Consider the following 18,441-nt stretch of genomic DNA (forward strand, 5'->3'; position numbering starts at 1 on the left):
AAAAAAAAAAAAAAAAAAAAAGAGCTGGGATATACCTCAGCCTGTGGAATCCTGGCTTCAATACCTAATCTCTCTCTCTCTCTCTCTCTCTCTCTCACACACACACACACACACACACACACACACAAAACCATATGCCTTGTTTTGACGTTAAAGGACATTTTATTTACTAACAGAATAAAAACATAACTCCAGGCAGTGCAAAATGTACCACTGAACCCAATCACAAAGAACTGCTGTTAATACACAACGTTTAAGCAATGCTACACTTATTTTTGGCAAAGTGCTGTATCGTTCACTCTGTATAAAACTGACCATCTATGAACCAATCAATATAAAAAGTTTCCATAAAAACAAACAAAAAACCCTCAAAATTTAGACAGTGGCTCAAGAAAACAAGCTGCCATTTATGTGTAGACTGATGTACAGTATATATAACCTAACCAAATGTCCCTTTTGAGTTTTCAAGTTGATGAAAAATGTGTGTCCAGGAATACACTAAGAAGGCACATAGTACAATCTACCACACTCTTCAGTCTCCGCAACTGATGCCCTGCCCTTGAAAAGCAAATGTGTTCACGATTTTACTTGAGGAAAATATAAGGCCACTTAAAAAAAACACAATCATTAATTAAAGTTCAAAACCTCTGGAGGAAACAACCAAAACTATATGCCTATGGATGGTATCCATATCTTTATAAAGGAGTGAAATCCCCAAATTCTTAATCTATATATGGTACTGAGGATTGAATCCATGGGCACTTTACCACTGAGCCACATCATGAACTCTTTTTACTTTATTTTTGGTACTAGCAATTGAACCCAGAGGTGCTTAACCACTGAGCCACATCCCTATCCCCTTTTATTTTGAGATAGGGTCTAATTAAATTGCTTAGAGCCTCCCTAAATTGCTAAATTTGGCTTTGAACTTACAATCCTCTTGCCTCAGCCTCCTGAGCCACTGGGATTACAGGCATGCATGTGTGTGCCTGGCTATTCTTTTGACTTTTTATTTTGAGACAAGATCTTGGTAAGCTGCTGAGGGTCTTGGTAAATTGCTGAGTCTGGCCACTAACTTGTGATCCTCCTGCCTCAGTCTCATGAGTTTCTGGGATTGCAGGTATATGCTACTGTGCCTGGCTCTTCTTATATTTTCAAACAGAAATAATGGAAAAATAAAATAACTGTTTTTAATAGTTAATAATTAAAAAATAAAATTAAAATAAACTACTTTTTATAAATGTTACTTGTTACTACTAGAACAAGGAAGTGATAGGGGAAAAGGAATGCAAACAAGATCTTTCTGAATGAACCCTATTCATAGCCTTGACTTTGGAATCATGTAAAGGTTTTCCATAATCTAAAAAAAATCATGATTAAAGCAAGAAAAAAGGCATTCTTAAAAAAAAACTGATGCAGGTAAATATATAAGACTGGTGGATTGTATCAATGTCAGTATTCTCACTGTGATAATATACTAGTTTTGCAGAATGTTAATGTTGGCAGAAATTGGGCAAAGTCTACAAGGACATCTGTATTATTTCTTATAGCTGCATGAGAATCTACATATGTCTCTCAATAAGAACTTTGATTTAAAAAAACCTGAAACAAACAAACCTAACTCTATATCAAACTGTGGCATAACTACAAAGAGAAGTTATTTAGAATTACAGTCAAATCCAGCATTTGATTGTGCATCCCTATGGGGGTATATCTTAAGGATGAAAAGAACTGCAATGAACTCCTTTTCATTGATTTTTATTTTGTATTTAAACTAGTAGGATGAAACAAATAAGCACTTAATGTGGCAAGGAGCCAAGAGTTTCAGAGATATCATTTAGAAATACAAAGTTTAAAAAGTTAAGTAGAAACCCTGTAATTTTTCCCTCATTAAAAAACCCTTTCTATTGTAGAAATCAAATGTGCAAAGTAAAAAGCCCCATGTATCCATTATTCTGCTCCAACAATGAACCAATTGGCCAATTTTGTTTTACCTATATTCCAACTGCTCATCCCTTGCCTAATTTTGAGGCAAATCCCAGACATTAATAACACATGTGTAAATATTTCAGTAGTTATCTCCAAACAGTAAGGGCTCCTTTTTGGTAAAATAGCTGTAATATCAAAATCACACATTAAAAATAATAATTTCTTATTATCTAGTAACTGTCATATTGTCTAATAACTGTATTATCTAATAAATAAAAATCTGCAATGTTACTTTAAACAGGAAATGATGGTATAAAGTCATAGTTTCATTTTTGTTTACTTTTGATTAAAGCAACTTTTAATTTTAAAATAATTCAATTCAATTTTCTAACCAACTACTACTGGAGCTAGCACAGATCCTACAGGTTAAGGGATCAGTATTATAAGATTGCCCTGAAATAAGGGGTTCCTTAAAAACTGGAAAAAAATTTTTAAAAGATCCAGCCATTGTCTTGATTGACTCCATTTTGTTCCTCTAAACTGTTCTTTATGTCTCCGTCCCAGCTTCCTGCTGGCAGCCATCTGATGCTGAGAATGAAAACCAAATCCCCCAGCAATAACAATCCCCCCTCTTCTGTCTGGTGTAACAGGACTCCAGTGATGGGATCCCAGAAAAACTAGACTTGCAACTAGACTGTAGCCTGACAAAAATTACTATGCATATGTATAACTTTTAGCTCCCTGCTTTTGTTTTTTCCCTCTACAATCCTAAGACTCTTGACAATATAGAGAAGACATATTTCTAGAATAGCTGTCTTCCCAGTTTTGGTCCAACTGAGATAAAATTCCTTTTTTTTTTTTTTTGGTCCCAGGGATTGGACCCAGGGGTGCTTTACTACTGAGCCATATCCCCAGCTGGTTTTTTATTATAATTTTTTTTTTTAAATTTTGAGACAGGGTCTCACTAAGCTGCTTAGGGCTTTGCTTTGTTGCTGAGGCTGGTCTTGAACTTGCAATCCTCCTGCCTCAAAAAAAAAAAAAAAATCCTCAAAATTCCAGCCTCCTGAGCCACTGGGATTACAGGAGTGCACCACCATGCCTGGCTCAAAAAATTCCTTTCTTGCTTAAGAAAAAAAAAGAGTACTTGCTAGGTATTTGTAGAATGCCCCTCAGCTTGGGTTTGTCTGATGTTTTCTTCTTGTCTAGGTTAGGATTATGTTTTTTTGGGGGAATGAATATCAGAGGTGAAATGCCCTTCTTATCACATCGTATCAAAGGGTATATGATGCCCACATAACTTTTCACTGGTGGTATTAACTTAATCATTTGGCGAAGGTAGTATCTGCCAGTCTTTCTACTGTAAAGTTATCATTTTTCCCTTTCCATACTTTGTTCTTTGAAATTAAGTCCATCCCACACTTAAGGGAACAGAGGGATTCTCTACATTGAATACTTGGAATTCCTTTGTAAAGGAGGTTTGTTTCTTCTCTCTCATTTATTGTCTAATTATTTCTTTATGTCAGTATGGATTCATATAATACTTTGTACTTTGGATTATAATCCAATACTCCTTTATTTTGTTGCTCAAATTATTTTACTTTTGGCCATTGGTAACAGTCCAGGTTGGTTTTGGTGTCTCTCTGACATGGACCCTTCTTTTTGAACACTTCTTTACTTTCAGGCACTTTAAGATGCTTCAGGCTTATTTTATATTTTCTCTGTCTCAGCCCTAGAATTAATGATAATTTCTCCAAGAAGCCTTGGGTCTTTCTATTAGAGAAGGATATTTAGAAATGATGTTATGGGAGGGTATGGGTACACTTATTACTACAGGGATGTCACTGCAAAATTAGAATGTGATAGTTAGGGCGTATATTATAATTTCTGGGTTACATACTAAAATAATAAAAGGGGGTGATTAACCTTCCAAATTAATAGAGGAAAATGCAATGATAAAACATTCAATTGATTCCAATAAATCAAATAGCAGGAAAGAAACATGCAAAAGGTGGTACAAATAGCACCAAAGAAGATCATAGATATAAATCAAAATATGTCAAAATACAATTAAATATAAATGGACCAACAAAAACTGAGAGGCTGGAATAAAAAAACCCAAAGAAATTATATTACTTTAATAAGAGAAACATCTAAAATCCAAGGACATAAAAAGGTTGAAATTAAAAGGAAGGAAAAAAACCCCCAGAGAATTAAGTCTATAATAGAAGGATGGAGATGACATGGGCTGGAGCCGTGGCTTAGAGGCAGAGCGCTTGCCTGGGGTTTGATCCTCAGCACCACATAAAAATAAAGAAATAAAATAAAGGCATTCTGTCTATCTACAATTACAAAGCATAAAAAAGAAAAAAGAATGAAAAGATATAACTAAAGATCCTTCAGAAATATTATGAATAAATAACTTTGCACCAAAACTATTTATAATTCAGATTAAAATGCACTTATTCCTATTAAAACGATTACTAAAAGTGATATGGCAATGAAAGAACACCTGAATATTCACATAAATATTTAAGGAATTGTCCAGAAATGAAAACTATTTTCATAAAAGAGTTTTGTCTGGATGGGTTTAGAGGTGAGTTCAACCATATAAAGAGTAAAAACAAAACAAAAACAACAAACCAGAGAGTACTCCTTAATTCATTTTATAAGGCTAGTGTTATGTTGGTATGAAAACCTGATATAGATAGTAGAAGAACATTATCTTCCCATAAATATTAACTTAAAAAGCCTAAATCAAATCCAGCAATATGAAAAAAGGATTATAAAGATGATATATTACAATCAAGTTTGGTCAACTCAATTCAGTGTATTAATAGATTAAAGGATGATATTACATAATCATTTTAATATATGCAGAAAAAAGCATTTGATAAAATTCACCATCTGTTCATGCTAAGCAAACTCTAAGATCAAATATAAGCAAAGATAACTACTGTGCATTATTGTTCTGAATATTTTATCCATCACATTAAAGGCAAGAAAAAGAAATACAATGTAAAAGAATTTGAAAGGAACAAACCAAACCCTTATTATACACAGATGATATAATCATGTATGCAGAGAAGCCAAAATATTCAATAAATGATTACTGGAATTAATGAAAGCTGATGAATAGAAAGGAATACAAAGTTAGTACAAGGAAGGAGGGAAAGAGTGAAGAGAGACTGATCATTTTTTGTGTGTGTGTGGTGCTGGGGATTGAACCCAGGGCCTTGTGCATGCAAGGTAAACACTCTATCAACTGAGCTATATCCCCAGACCCTGATCTATTCTTTTTTTAAAAATCATTTATTTATTTTTATGTGGTGCTGAGGATCAAACCCAGGGCCTCACATGTGCTAGGCAAGCACTCTACCACTGAGCCACAACTCCAGCCCCAAGACTGATCTATTCTTAAAAGCAAATACCTATGAAAAAAATCTAACAAAATGTAAATATAACATGTTACTGTTATCTAACATGGAGAAAAGTATAAATCAGAGCTAAATAAATGGCAAGGTACATATTATGTTCATAAATGGAAGATTCAATATTGTAAACATGCCAATTATTCTAAAATTGTCATAAATATTTAATGTAATAATTCATGTCAAAACCCTCCAATTTTTATTGATTTTTTTTAAAAAAATAAATGACAGCGGAATGTATTACAATTCTTATTACACGTATACAGCACAATTTTTCATATCTCTGATTGTATATAAAGTACGTTGACACCAATTCGTGTCTTCATACATGTACTTTGGATAATGATGTCCATCACATTCCACCATCCTTGCCAATCCCCTGCCCCCTCCCTTTCCCTCCCAACCCTCTGCCCTATCTAGAATTCATCTATTCCTCCCATGTTCCCTCTCCCTACCCCACTATGAGTCAGCCTCCTTATATTTGCCAAATGTTTTCTCTGATATAAAACCCTTCAATTTTTTTGGTGGAAGTCAACAACTTCCTTCTAAAATGTATATGGAAAATTCAGAAATAGGTACAAACAACCCTTATAATATGACTAAAGAAGAATAAGGTGGGAGGACCTACTCTATGAGTTACCAGAGTTTATACGGTTACAACAAAAAGCCAATGTACTCTTGGCACAATGCCAAGCAAATAGGCCAATGGACCACAAATGAGCCTAGAAATGATCATACATATGGATGTTTGATTTATGGCAAGTGGTACTACAGAGCAATCTTTTCAGTAATTATGCTGAGATGACTGAATCTCCATATGGAAAGAAATGAAACAGGCTTGTTACCTTACAGCATATTTCATTAGTTCCAGAATAATAAAATATAAGAAAATATCTTCATGATTTCAGGGACACAAAAATGCTCACCACAAGATAAGGTACTGATGAATCAGACTATATTAAAATTACCAATTTGTTTTTATCAAAAGTATTATAAAAAGAATGAAGAGGTAGGATACTAAGTGGCAATTTAGGAAAGAATAATCATGGAAAACCACTATGAGATTCTAATGCAGACTGATGGGCAAAAAAATTAAGAATTCTGATAATGCCAAAATACTAGTAAGGATGTACAGAACAGGTAATAAGTACTTACGAGAATAAAATGCTGTTAACTAACAACAGGTTTAAACAAGGGCAGTCCCAGGAAAATTAGGACTTGGATCACCTTAGAAAGTTATATGGTGAAGGTTCAGTTTATATAGCCATTTGAGAAAATAGCTCACTATTTTCTAGGAAAACTGAAGTTGCACATATTTTAAAATCTGTGGATTCTCTTCATAGGTCTATGCCTAGGAGTATATGAATGTGTGCTTAGATGCACCAGGATGCATGCACAAAGCTGTTTATAACAACATTGTTCAAAACAGACAAATCTAGAAACCACTCAAATGTGTATCTGTTAACATTACAATGAATAAACAGTGAAAGTCTGTTTGCTGCAATTCTATGTAGCAATAAAAGGAACAGCTGCACAAAGCAACCTGGATGAATCTCACAGATCCAAAAAAGAATATATACTAGGTCATATGGTGGTTCCATTTCTAGTCTTTTGAGGAATCTCCATACTTCTTTCCAGAGTGTTTATACTAATTTTCAGTTTCATCAACAATGTATTGAGTGTACCTTCCCCCATCCCCACATCCTCGCCACCATTTATTACTTGTATTCTTGATGATTGCCATTCTAAGTGTGGTGAGATAAAATCTCATTGAACCACCATATGATCCAGCTATCCCACTCCTTAGTATTTATCCAAAAGAACTAAAATCAGCATACTATAGTGGATAGAGGCATATCAATGTTTATAGCAGCACAATTCACAATAGCCAAGTTATGGAACCACCAAGATGACTGTCAACAGACAAATGGATCAAGAAAATGTGATACATATACACAATAGAGTTTTATTCAGCCAATAAATAAGTAAATAAATAAATAAAGGTATTTTCTGATAAATGGATGGAACTGGAGAACGTCATGCTAAATGAAATAAGCCAGACCCAGAAAGTCAAGGGTTGAATGTTTTCTCTCATATGCCAAAGCTAGAGCAAAATAAGGGGAAAAAATTGGTAGGGATCTCATGAAAAGAGAAGTGAGATCAGTGGACCTGAGGAAGGGGATAGAGGGGAAGAAAGGATGGATAAGAAAAGGGAGAAACTATGAAATGAAATTGACCATATTATGTAATGTATATGTATATGAATACCACAGTGAATACCACCTTTGTGTATATCTATAAAGCATTAATTTAAAAAAAAACTATGAATAACTAAAAGGAAAACTAGTAGAGTGGAGGAAGGGGAACAATGAGAAGGAGGAGGGGAAGGAAAGAGGAAGTACTGAGGACTGAAGTGGAGGAAATTATATTCCATGCATATATGATTATGTCAAAACGAACCCCACTGTTATAATATACTGATAAAAACATCAAAAATTATAACACAAGAATTAATCTGTAGTAAAAAAAATTGATAGATTTGGGGATAGTATTTTTAAATGTCTGTGCTATCATTTCTTTTTCAGAAAAATGGAAATAATAAACATCTATCTTCTAATAAAAAGAATATATATGATTCTATTTAAATAAAGATTTAAAAAATAGGCACTGAATTATATTATTCAGGGATGCTTATTTTGGATAGTATAAGGGAGAAACTATGGAATGAAATTGACCAAATTATGCAATGTATATATATATATGTATATAAATACAATGTATATAAATACACAGAAGTGAAGTCCAGATTAAAATTTTTTCTGACAGAAAAAGGGGTTGTGATCAGAAAGAGGAAATTAAGCAGCTGGTGAAGTAGGTAGTCTTTTTACTTCTCGACCTGGGTTGTAGTTTTACAATAATTCCTTAAGCTGCATATTTTTGTTTATGCATTTTTACAAATGTGATATATTAAAAATATTAAATCTACATGTAATAGACATGTTTGTTTATATTCACCTACACTTTATCCAGTAATTCTACTTTCAAAAGTATATTTTGAGAAAACAAAAGTAATTATGTACAAGAATATTAATTAAAACATAATTTCTAGTACAGAAAACCAAAAAACAATGTACATGCACATAGTTTAAACATCTTATTGTAGTCATAAAATAGTATACTGAAAACTATTTCATGGTATAAAAATGTTTAAAATTATTAAATTATTAAGTGAAAAGAATTGGGAAACAAAACTACTTATATAAAATAGTCCCAATTACTGTAATTGTGATAACAAGTTAAAGTAGAAGGAGGGGCTGGGGTTATGGCTCAGGGGTAGAGCGTTTGCCTAGCATGTGTGAGGCACTGGGTTCAATTCTCAGCACCACATAAACAAATTAAATAAACAAAATAAAGCTATTGTGTCCATCTACAACTAAAAAAATTTTTTTTAAAAAGTAGAAGGAAATATTCCAAAATGTTCACTGATTAACTTTTCTGAAAGGCATTATTTTTGTCATTATAATTTTCCATAATTTCTAAATTTGTACAAGGTAGGTATATGGTAAATGTTGTGCACACTAAAAACAACTTACACATTATCATCATCATCATCATTATTATTTTTTGATAATGGGGCTTGAACCCATGGGCACTCTATCACTGAACTACATCCCCATCCCTTTTTATTTTATTTTGAGACAGGGTCTTGCTAAGTTGTCCAGGCTGGCCTCCAACTTTTGATTCTCTTATCTCAGCCTCCTGAGTAGCTGGGATTACAGGCATGTGTTGTCATTTCTGGCTATACCTTTCATTTTTAAATAAATAAACTATATTCCTTTTCAAATAATGAAAAAGCAGCTGAATTTTCTTTGTATTTTATGTGTACATAAATTTATTCAAAATTATTTTAGTGGCTTGAAGATCAGCTTTCACATGCTATATGAAAAATTACGAAAAGTGACAACTTCAAATGTATTTCTAAAATAGTAGCATCAGAATGCAATTTATTTTCTGATGCAGCACTCAGAGCCTAAAATCTAGTCTATGCTGTAACATTTTAAACAAGGATTTGTCTTAAACAAAGATCCAGCCACCTATTTATTCAATAGATAAAATGATACCATGGTTACAGTTAAAACCCCAAACCCAAACCCAAACCTTATAATTATCTTTATAGGCAATTACATTTTGTTTGCAGATCCAGGAGTTTATAACTCAAACCCATCTTCTATTATCACTATTTTAGTTTGTGTGGAAGAATTACCACAGGAGGCCTAAACTGCTATTTTAAGAAAGGCTTGACCAATCTCAAAAAATCAAAGGCCAAATGTTTTCTTTGATATGTGGATGCTGATCCATAATGCAGAGGTCTATGGAAGAATGGAGGAGCTTTGAATTGGGCAGAGGGAGTGGGGGTAGGGGTGGGAAGGATGGTGGAATGAGGCGGACATTATTACCCCGTGTACATATATGATTGCATGAACGATGGGACTCTGCTTCATCAACAGTCAGAGAAATGAAAAGTTGTGCTTCATTTGTGTACAATGAGTTGAAATGCATTCTGCTTTCATGTATAACTAATTAGAACAGATTAAAAAAAAGAAAGGCTTGAAAAGTCTGCTTCCAAGGTTGGCCCTTGACAGGCAGGCATCAGGGAATTTGATTTTCAGCAGGTTCCTACTACCTACCTGAAAAGAGTGGCTTCTTGTGTCTAAACTGTGCAAACAATATGATTTATGCTGAACATCTGCTTTGTTTCTAGGGGGTCTGGAATTTGGTGCATACCAGGCATAGGGTGCCTATGTGACCAGATCCCTGTAAAAGCCCTAGGCACCAAGTCTCTAAAGAAGTTTCCTGGTTGGCAATACTTTATATGTTGTTACAACTCATTGCTGGCAGAAGACTCTTGGAAGCTTGCACTTGGACTTCTACCCATGTGTCTTATACTGATGTTACTTTACATCCTTGTGAATACAACTATATGCTGGGTCCTTTGAGGTCTCTTAGTGAATCATCAAACCTGGGGGTGGTCTTGGGGACCCTGACACACAGTTCTTAAAACTAAAATCAACTGGACATTTTGATGCAGTTACTCAAGAGAAGTGTTTAGTTTGCTGAATGAATGGATAGCAGTTTGTATCATCTCACATAAAAAAATCAAAATAGATCAAAGAAGATCAGCTATAAAAATGTGTACAGACCTTCAAATAAATTAAAATGCAATAGTCCAGATTTTTATTGTTTGATTTGAGACAGACATATTTTCCCTTAAGTGGCAAATCTGCTGGTAAGTAATAGTCATTTCCACTCTATCAATATAAATGAATTTCACAAATACTCCCTTCTACAAGCATAAATATCTGACAAAAAATAAAGTAAAAAATAAATAGAAGCAGTTTCAGTCTATTATATCCTTTATTGGCTTCAAAAACACAAATTACTAATATTATTTTAAGAGATACAAACTATTATTTTCATGTCAGATATATTTTAAATCCATATTTAATTACTGTAAAAGTCTCCCTGTGGTATATGTAATCATTCTATAATAAGGTAATTAAAATTCCTTAGCCAGCCAATTTAGGATTTACAGCTTAACTCAAGTACCAGACACTACTAAAGACAAGCCTGAATGTGTTACTTAGAAATAAACATTTAATTTTGGGGAAGTAATATAACTCGGTCCTGTCTTCAAAATGGAACCTGTATTTTAAAATACATTTCAGCAAATTGCTACAGACAGGTTCCAATTTAAATGTAATCCCAAAGAAATGGATGTAATGCAAACACATGCAGATGTCTAACTACTGTATGTATTGGGGGAAATGACAAAGAAATCTCTAAGTAGTATTGGCCCTACTTTGAAGGTCAGTCCTCTAGATCTGTGCTTTCAGGAAGTGTATCTGCTGAAACTGAAAGTCTACGTACGGACAGAGCCTGGGTACATGTTGTCTAACAATTTCTCCACAGGATTTTATAATCTAAGTTTTGAAATCATCTTTTCCAGCTTGAACATTCTAGCTCTGTGAGTCCCTGCATTTAAGTATGCTTTAAACTTATTAACTGTAACTAAGTGAATATCAACTCATTCTAAGGATTTTTTTTAAACAAATAAACAACATGATTGAGTCATACAACTTCATGACTTTCATTTAGGAAGAGAAAAGGAGGGTTGCTTATACATAGTCTATAGTAAAGACAGACATGGATACCGTATTAAGAAACTTGCTGATAATTAAAATATGTTGTTCTGTCTAGCCTTTTGTCCACATAAACGATAAGAGTGGTTTTACAAGCAGCCAACAAACAGCAAAGTTAACTAGTCTAATTTTATTCGTTTTACTTTTCCTTGTCTACTCTGTAATAGTGTCATGGTAGAAAACTTGGAAACAAGTCTAGGCCACTCATAACCTTAGCAATGAGCCCTTGAATACTGGGGAAAATGACATCTATTATCAGGAACATGGAACCAATTCTAGAATAGCTTAGCTTAGAATGCAGCTATAGAAGCAATCTCTCACCTAGCCAGTAGGTGGAGGTGCACACAAGTTTTTTGGTTTTGCTCTTTGATCAACATGACTTTAAATCACAGTAATCAATGTTTTGGGTCTGTTGGTTTGAAACTAGGAGTTGAGGAGAATGCAAAAAAATTGGGTGAGGGCAAATGTTGAGGTGAATTTATAAAACAATGGTACAAAAAGAACGGTTTTATATTTCTATATAAGTTATTTTAACTGTGACTTTACAATCTCCTTCTAGATCCCTAGAGCTCATAAAACAATTCTAAATTGAGAAATTTATCATTTAAGATTCATGTTCAATCAGGGAAAATTGAGCAGCAACTGAATATGACATGGCATTAAGGAAATAGTATTGATTTGTTAAGATATGATAATATTATTATGATCATTTTTTAAAGTCCTTATCTGTTAGAAGCACAAACAGGAGTATTTATAGGAGAAGTGACATTGCTTTAGAAATCTTTCAGGGGTGAAAGATAGCTTGAACAGGAATGGCAAAATATTTTGAACTCAAAGGCTAGGATGCTGGCACTGATTATACTATAATCTCTTTATTTGACACTTTACAAAATACAGTAAAAATGTATTAAAAAATGTAATACCAAACAATGTTCTAGTAATCTGGATTAAATTAGGATTAATTTGGATAATTTACTGGTAAATATCCAACTTTAATGAGTTCTTATCTCAATGTATAGCCATTGAATTATTTTAGTCACACCTGCATCACACAAAATTGACTATAAATATCTCAAAGAGACTGCTTAACACTGAGAAACTAAAACCCATTTTATGACACCAAAGATCATCTTCTCTCCACTACTCTGTCATTTAGACCCCTTTGATACAAACAGTAAACATGGTAGAAATCAGGTGAATTTTTAAATGTTGCTTTCTGTGCTCATTACTTTAAAGTATATGAATAAATCTGCTTTTGCTTTTCTCAGAGAAAAAAATATGGACAGAAACAGATTTATTCAATGGAGAATAAAATTAAACCAGAAAAGTCATTCTGAAAGAATTACAATATCTTAAAATTGGAAGGCACAGCAGAGTCCCTCTCTAAACCAAAAGTAAAACCTATCTTTGTCCCCTTGGAAGGAGTACATGTAACCATTACAGGTCTTCTTAGAGGTGAAATCTGCCACTTGTTGATTCTACTTATGGCTTGTGATGTTATAGTGATTAAGCATATAATCTTATACATAATGATCTTTCAAATAACTGAAAACATTAAGTATGTTATACCTATGGCTTTCTGCGCTGGGGACTCTTAGTAGAATAAGAAAACCAATAAATTCTTGGGGAACTAAAGCCTCTAGTGTTTTCAAGAGCTCTTCCATGCCAGTGGGTCTTCAACCTGGGATTCAGGTATATCTGGGAGTACTCAAAGTCCTTCCTGGAAACACATGAACTAGTATATTTTAAGGCAATTGATTTCCACATCTTCATTTGCTATAACAGTCTACTTGAAAATGAATCTAGTTTTCCTTTCACATCTCCACATCTGCAATCAGTTATCTCCAAAGACCAACTGCTTCCCTATCCTGAAAAGCCTGTCTAACTTCAAAGAGACAGTTGGGGAATACACAGCTCCTGTGGGAGGGAGACACAACTGGGAGCAAAGAAAATTTGAGAAAGAAAAGGAGATGTCACCATATTTCATCCAGATAACATATTCATAGCAAAGCCTGATCTATTTTAGAATTCAAAATCAATAGTAAGAGGAGTGTCATTGGGATGTCTATTAACACTTTAATTTTATTTGAAAAATGAAGTCGGATTTTTTTTTTCTGACAGAAAAGTGAGTCTGATTTGGCTGAGTGATTTGACAACGAGGACTAGCTTTAGCCATGTAGGTCACATAGCAGACACTTCCCATAAAGCAAATGAGATAAATGTGCAGCTCCGCAGTTGTGAAGGAAATATATTTAAAGGAAAATCCAAGACACTAAAAATTATATTCTCGCAATAAAAATTTTTATATACCAACTTAAAAACATGTGAGAAGGGCATCTAGGTTTTTCAAAATTCTGTTAGTAGGTTTGCTGGCAAAGAGACTGAAGGCCATGACTCTATGAGAGAATCTCCAGGCTCCTTTTCGTTCTGGTTATACCCTTCTGTAAATATTCCTGTGTCCTGCTTACTACAGACACTCCGGGGAGAACAAGCAGTGTATAATATGTTGGGAGTGTGGCTCTGTTCAGAATATTATCTACTTCTCATTAATGTAACCTAACATTCCATTCAGGGCTTTTTAGCTATTGCAAACAACTAAGTAAAACATTAACATCTTTTTCGCATTAAGTAGTCACAACTAAATTCACACCTGTCTTGCACTTATATATTTGAATGAAGGAGTTTATATTATCTGGTCTTAAATTTCACTTTCTTTGTTTCAGCTCCTTGACTACAAGCTTTTAAACTATTTTTGAGTTTTGGTATAGATCACTAATGTGTCAGCTAGCTCTCTGTGGGGGGCAGTTTGTGAAATGCTTCCTAGAGATTCCTATCTCCTGGTATTCAGGTGGTGGTATGTGGGCTGGACCTACTGACTTGTTTGTAACTAGGAGAATAAGGCAGAAGTGATGGTATATAATTTTGGAGACTACGTTATAAGTCTGTGACTTCTACCTCCCATTTCTTCTTGCTTGTTTGCTTGCTCTGATGCAGCCACTGGCCATATTGATTTAAAGGCCCATGTGACAAGGAACCAAGGAACACCTGAAGCCAGCAGCTCTTAAGGAACTGAGACCCTCAGTTCAAGAATCCAAGAGGAACTGAAGACTGACAACAACCATGTAAGTGAGCTTGGAAGAAGAACTAACCCCCTCTCTCCAGTGAAAACTGAAAATGGCTTTGGCTCTGGCTAACACTGTGGTTACCACCTTGTGAGAGACCTAGAGCTAAAGGACCCACCTGAATGGTGCTCACATTCTTGACACACAAAGACTGAGATAATGCATGTGCTGTTTTAAGCCACTAAGTTTTTGGCTATGATTTGCTATGAAGTCATAGCTAATGAATACACTCTCCAACCTTGGTATCTTCTGAATGTTTAGCATGTATATCTTCCTTTTTAATTTTCCTGACCAAAGTTACTGATTAATTCTGAACAGGATAGGGTAAAAACAAAACCCTGTAGTATGCTGTCCCATAAATCTCTTTGGACAATCATCCAACTAGCTATGGGATACTCAGTTGTACTATCCTTAGCTCACATTTCTCTGACTCATAAAAATTTTGTGAGTAACACGTCAAGGACCTTACTGAAATCAAGATACACTATTAGCCACAGAATTTCCCTCATTTGTCAATGTAGTGATTATATCAAAAGAAGAAGTTGTCTGTTATTGCTCATTTTAAGTTGCCAGGGAGACTTGCTACATGGAAGCCTCCACTTCATCCTACTCTTCACCTCAGACTGACCTCTTGGTCAGAATTGCACATTTTGGGGTCTCTTATTTACCTCTGAATTCTATTTCCTTTTGGAGCCTCTTCTCTGAAGTGTGCTTAAAAGTGTGAGGATAACCAAATACACCCAGCTTTTGCTTCCTTTGTCATGAACCTTAAGATGAAATAATCCTTTTTTCCCTGTGCTTTCGGGTCTTTCTAAACAGATGAGGTCACAACTATTGCTAAAGTTGAAGAGAAAATTGTTAGTATTTTCTAAAACCAATGTTGCTTAAAATTTTACTCCTTAAGAAATAAAATTTACACTCACAATTCAAAAACCATGTAAAGCATTCCATCTGAGCTATATGTCTCCAATAACTCTACAATGTGTGGATGTTTCAGCATATGACAGATACTGGCTTCCCGCTTTAGATCTGCAAAACAAACATACAACATACTTCATTAGGGTAGGAACACAAGACAATTAGAGTGAATGATGAGTGAATGATGTGGTCTATGGTAACATGAAGACTTCTCTAACTAAAGAGATGAAATTCCCCACTTAAATCAAGCTTAACTTTTAATCCTTTAAAATATTTGACAATATAACATTTCATAATTTTTATCAGCTTAAATCTATATACATTACACGAGTCAGCTCTTATTAAGAACACATTTACACTTCTTAGTACAAATAAATACTTTGCTCCAAAGTAAAATAAACACACAAATAAATACTTCCCCAAATTCTGGTAATCAAGTTTCAGTTTCCAAATTTATAACTCTTCCTCAATCTACCAATAGGTACCTTAAATTACTATTTTATCTCTTTTTTAGTTTCCCCTCAGATAAGAATGTACTGTCTATTGTTTAGCCTAAAATCTAAGATTTACAAATATATCAGCAAAGTTACCTGGAATAGGGAGCAAAAAATAGTATGGTTTAAACAAAGAAGGCACTAGTCCTAGAGTCAAAGTCAGAATCAATCGAACTAACTTTCTCTCTCTCTCTCTCCCTCTTTCTTTCTTTCTTGCAATGCTGAGGATTGAACACAGGACTTTGTGCATGCTAGGGGTTTGTAGCTGAGCTACACCCCCAGCCCAGAATTGTTTCTCTAGGATTTTTTTTACATCTATAAAATGTGTTGGATAATTAAGGATCTACCTGCTTTACAGTATAATTCTGAAGAACAAATTCAGATAATGTATGTGACACTGCTGCTTAAACTCTGTAATACTATTTGGAAAGCAAAATTGTTAACATCATCATCATCTCACTGAAACAGTTTGGGCAGAAGCATCACTTGCCATGTCTACATGGAATAAGATAATTAAAGCCTTCCAGTGCTTACAGGAGTGGGCTTTGCCTGTTTGCTGATGAATCAAGTTCAGTGTGATGTTTTTATATTTAAAAGTAGAAAGGAGACAAGTAAGGAAGAAACAAGGAACGCTAAGGATGTGTTGCTCAAAGCAAAATATGATAATATGATTTCTGTTCTGATTTATTAATTCAACTTTGTCTGTCAACAAGAGCAATTGCTATAAATGGAACCTCAGAAGACTTACATACATAAGGGTAGTATGAGGAAAAAGAAGGTAGTAAAGTAGACAAAATATAAACCACTGGAAAAGGAGGAATCAATAATATGATATTAAGAAAGTCAAGGGAATAAAGGCAGTAAAGACATATGTGGGTAGAGAAGGCTGAAAGCTGTGAAAAGGCCTTAAGATTCAACCAGAGAAGGTCATAAGCATTTTGGGCTGTATCAAGTTCTATGAAAAGTTCAGGGTCAAAGTCAGTATGCAGGATACAATCATCTAATAATAAATTAAAATTTATCATGCTACTCACTAGGCTACTTAATCAGTATAGTCTCTGTCATTTAACATTGCAACAACCCTGTGAGGTAGTTACCTTACAGTAAGGAAACTGAGGTTTGGAAACATGTTCGAGGTCACATGGCTATCAAAGGGATAGGCTTTGAACCCTGACCTGCTTGACTCCAAAGTCAGTAGTCCTTCCACTATGCTGTGCCATGGGTTTGGACATGATCCTATTTGAAAATTCTGGCAGTAAAAAAGGAATAGCAAAGTCAAAACATATTTTGCTTGTCTGCTTTTGCTGTAGTTGTAAAGGAAGTACTCTGTGTGGCAGTAAGTGGCAAGGATACAATGTCTATGGGATTGAAAGTCAGAAAACTTGGTGCTAGTACTGCCTTTGTCCCTCCACCTGCAGGCTATTAACTTCTGCAAATGTCTTCCTTATAGCCAATGAAATGGAGATGGTGATAGGTACCTGCAGAGTTTACTAAATCAGTTTCAAAGAGCACTGATAAGATTCAAATGAGAAGCCAGATGTGAGAGGCCCATGGAGCATAACACACGGGGGCAGGAGATTAAGGGGGGTGAATGTGAGCTGGGGGCTCCATGTTCACTGCAAAAGAAGAGATCAGAGACACAGGAAAAATGTGTTCAAAATCCACTGGGAAGACTCTGCAGGAGAGGAGGGTATGAAGCAGATGTGGAGTTTGTGCAGGGAAGTCATAACCATGAGGATGGCTTTTAACAAGTGTGCTGGAGGGCCTGGTTGAGCCAGACAACATCAATCAGATGCCTGAACACTTTTTTCTCTCTCTTCAAGAATGTTCTGCCTCCTGATTCTATGAATAGCTTCTTAGGAGTTTTATTACCCATTTTTATGTTTATCTCTAGCTTCTCATTTTATTAGAAGTCACCTTCTCATACCTTCTGTTTTCACATTAGTTATTCTCTTTCCATTCATCTCTGTCTCTGTTCTGATCAAAAGCACTCAATGCTCTGACACTGGAGTCATGAAGTAAACGTATTTAGTGTTTGCCACAATGAAAACCAATCTCTTTTCCTCTTTTGGGTTTATTTTCTATTTTGCTGGTTGCATGTAACTACAGTTGCTTCAATTCTCACACTCACCATCTGCTGTGAAGCTTTTGTTACACTGAGAGCTTGCAAGTAGAAATGGATGTTCTAAAGAACCCCCACCACCACTTGAGCCTCACATTTCTGCTTGGTAAACAGCTGAACAAGCTCTTGGTCTGGTCTTATCACCCATCCATTCTCCAAACAAAGGCAGAATTGCTGGGGGCTCTGCCTTCAAAGACTAAAGTTATTTAAATGTCACTGGATATGACA

At 34.8% G+C, this 18,441-nt stretch overlaps 1 protein-coding gene across 9 annotated transcripts in view; it reads right to left on the bottom strand.

Moving 5' to 3' along the window:
* Positions 1-15,745, bottom strand: part of Cask (calcium/calmodulin dependent serine protein kinase) — a 224,306-nt gene extending 208,561 nt beyond the window's left edge. For all 9 annotated transcript variants that reach the window (XM_048796316.1, XM_015488115.2, XM_015488113.2 and 6 more), the window contains exon 1: positions 15,603-15,745. In XM_048796316.1, the coding sequence (XP_048652273.1) occupies positions 15,603-15,730 (128 nt within the window). In that variant the 5' untranslated portion in view covers positions 15,731-15,745. The remainder of the gene's footprint in view (positions 1-15,602) is intronic.
* Positions 15,746-18,441: the final 2,696 nt, after the last annotated feature.

The sequence above is a fragment of the Marmota marmota genome, unplaced genomic scaffold (genome assembly GCF_001458135.2).
Source record: "Marmota marmota marmota unplaced genomic scaffold, marMar, whole genome shotgun sequence".
Taxonomy (NCBI): Eukaryota; Metazoa; Chordata; class Mammalia; order Rodentia; family Sciuridae; genus Marmota; species Marmota marmota.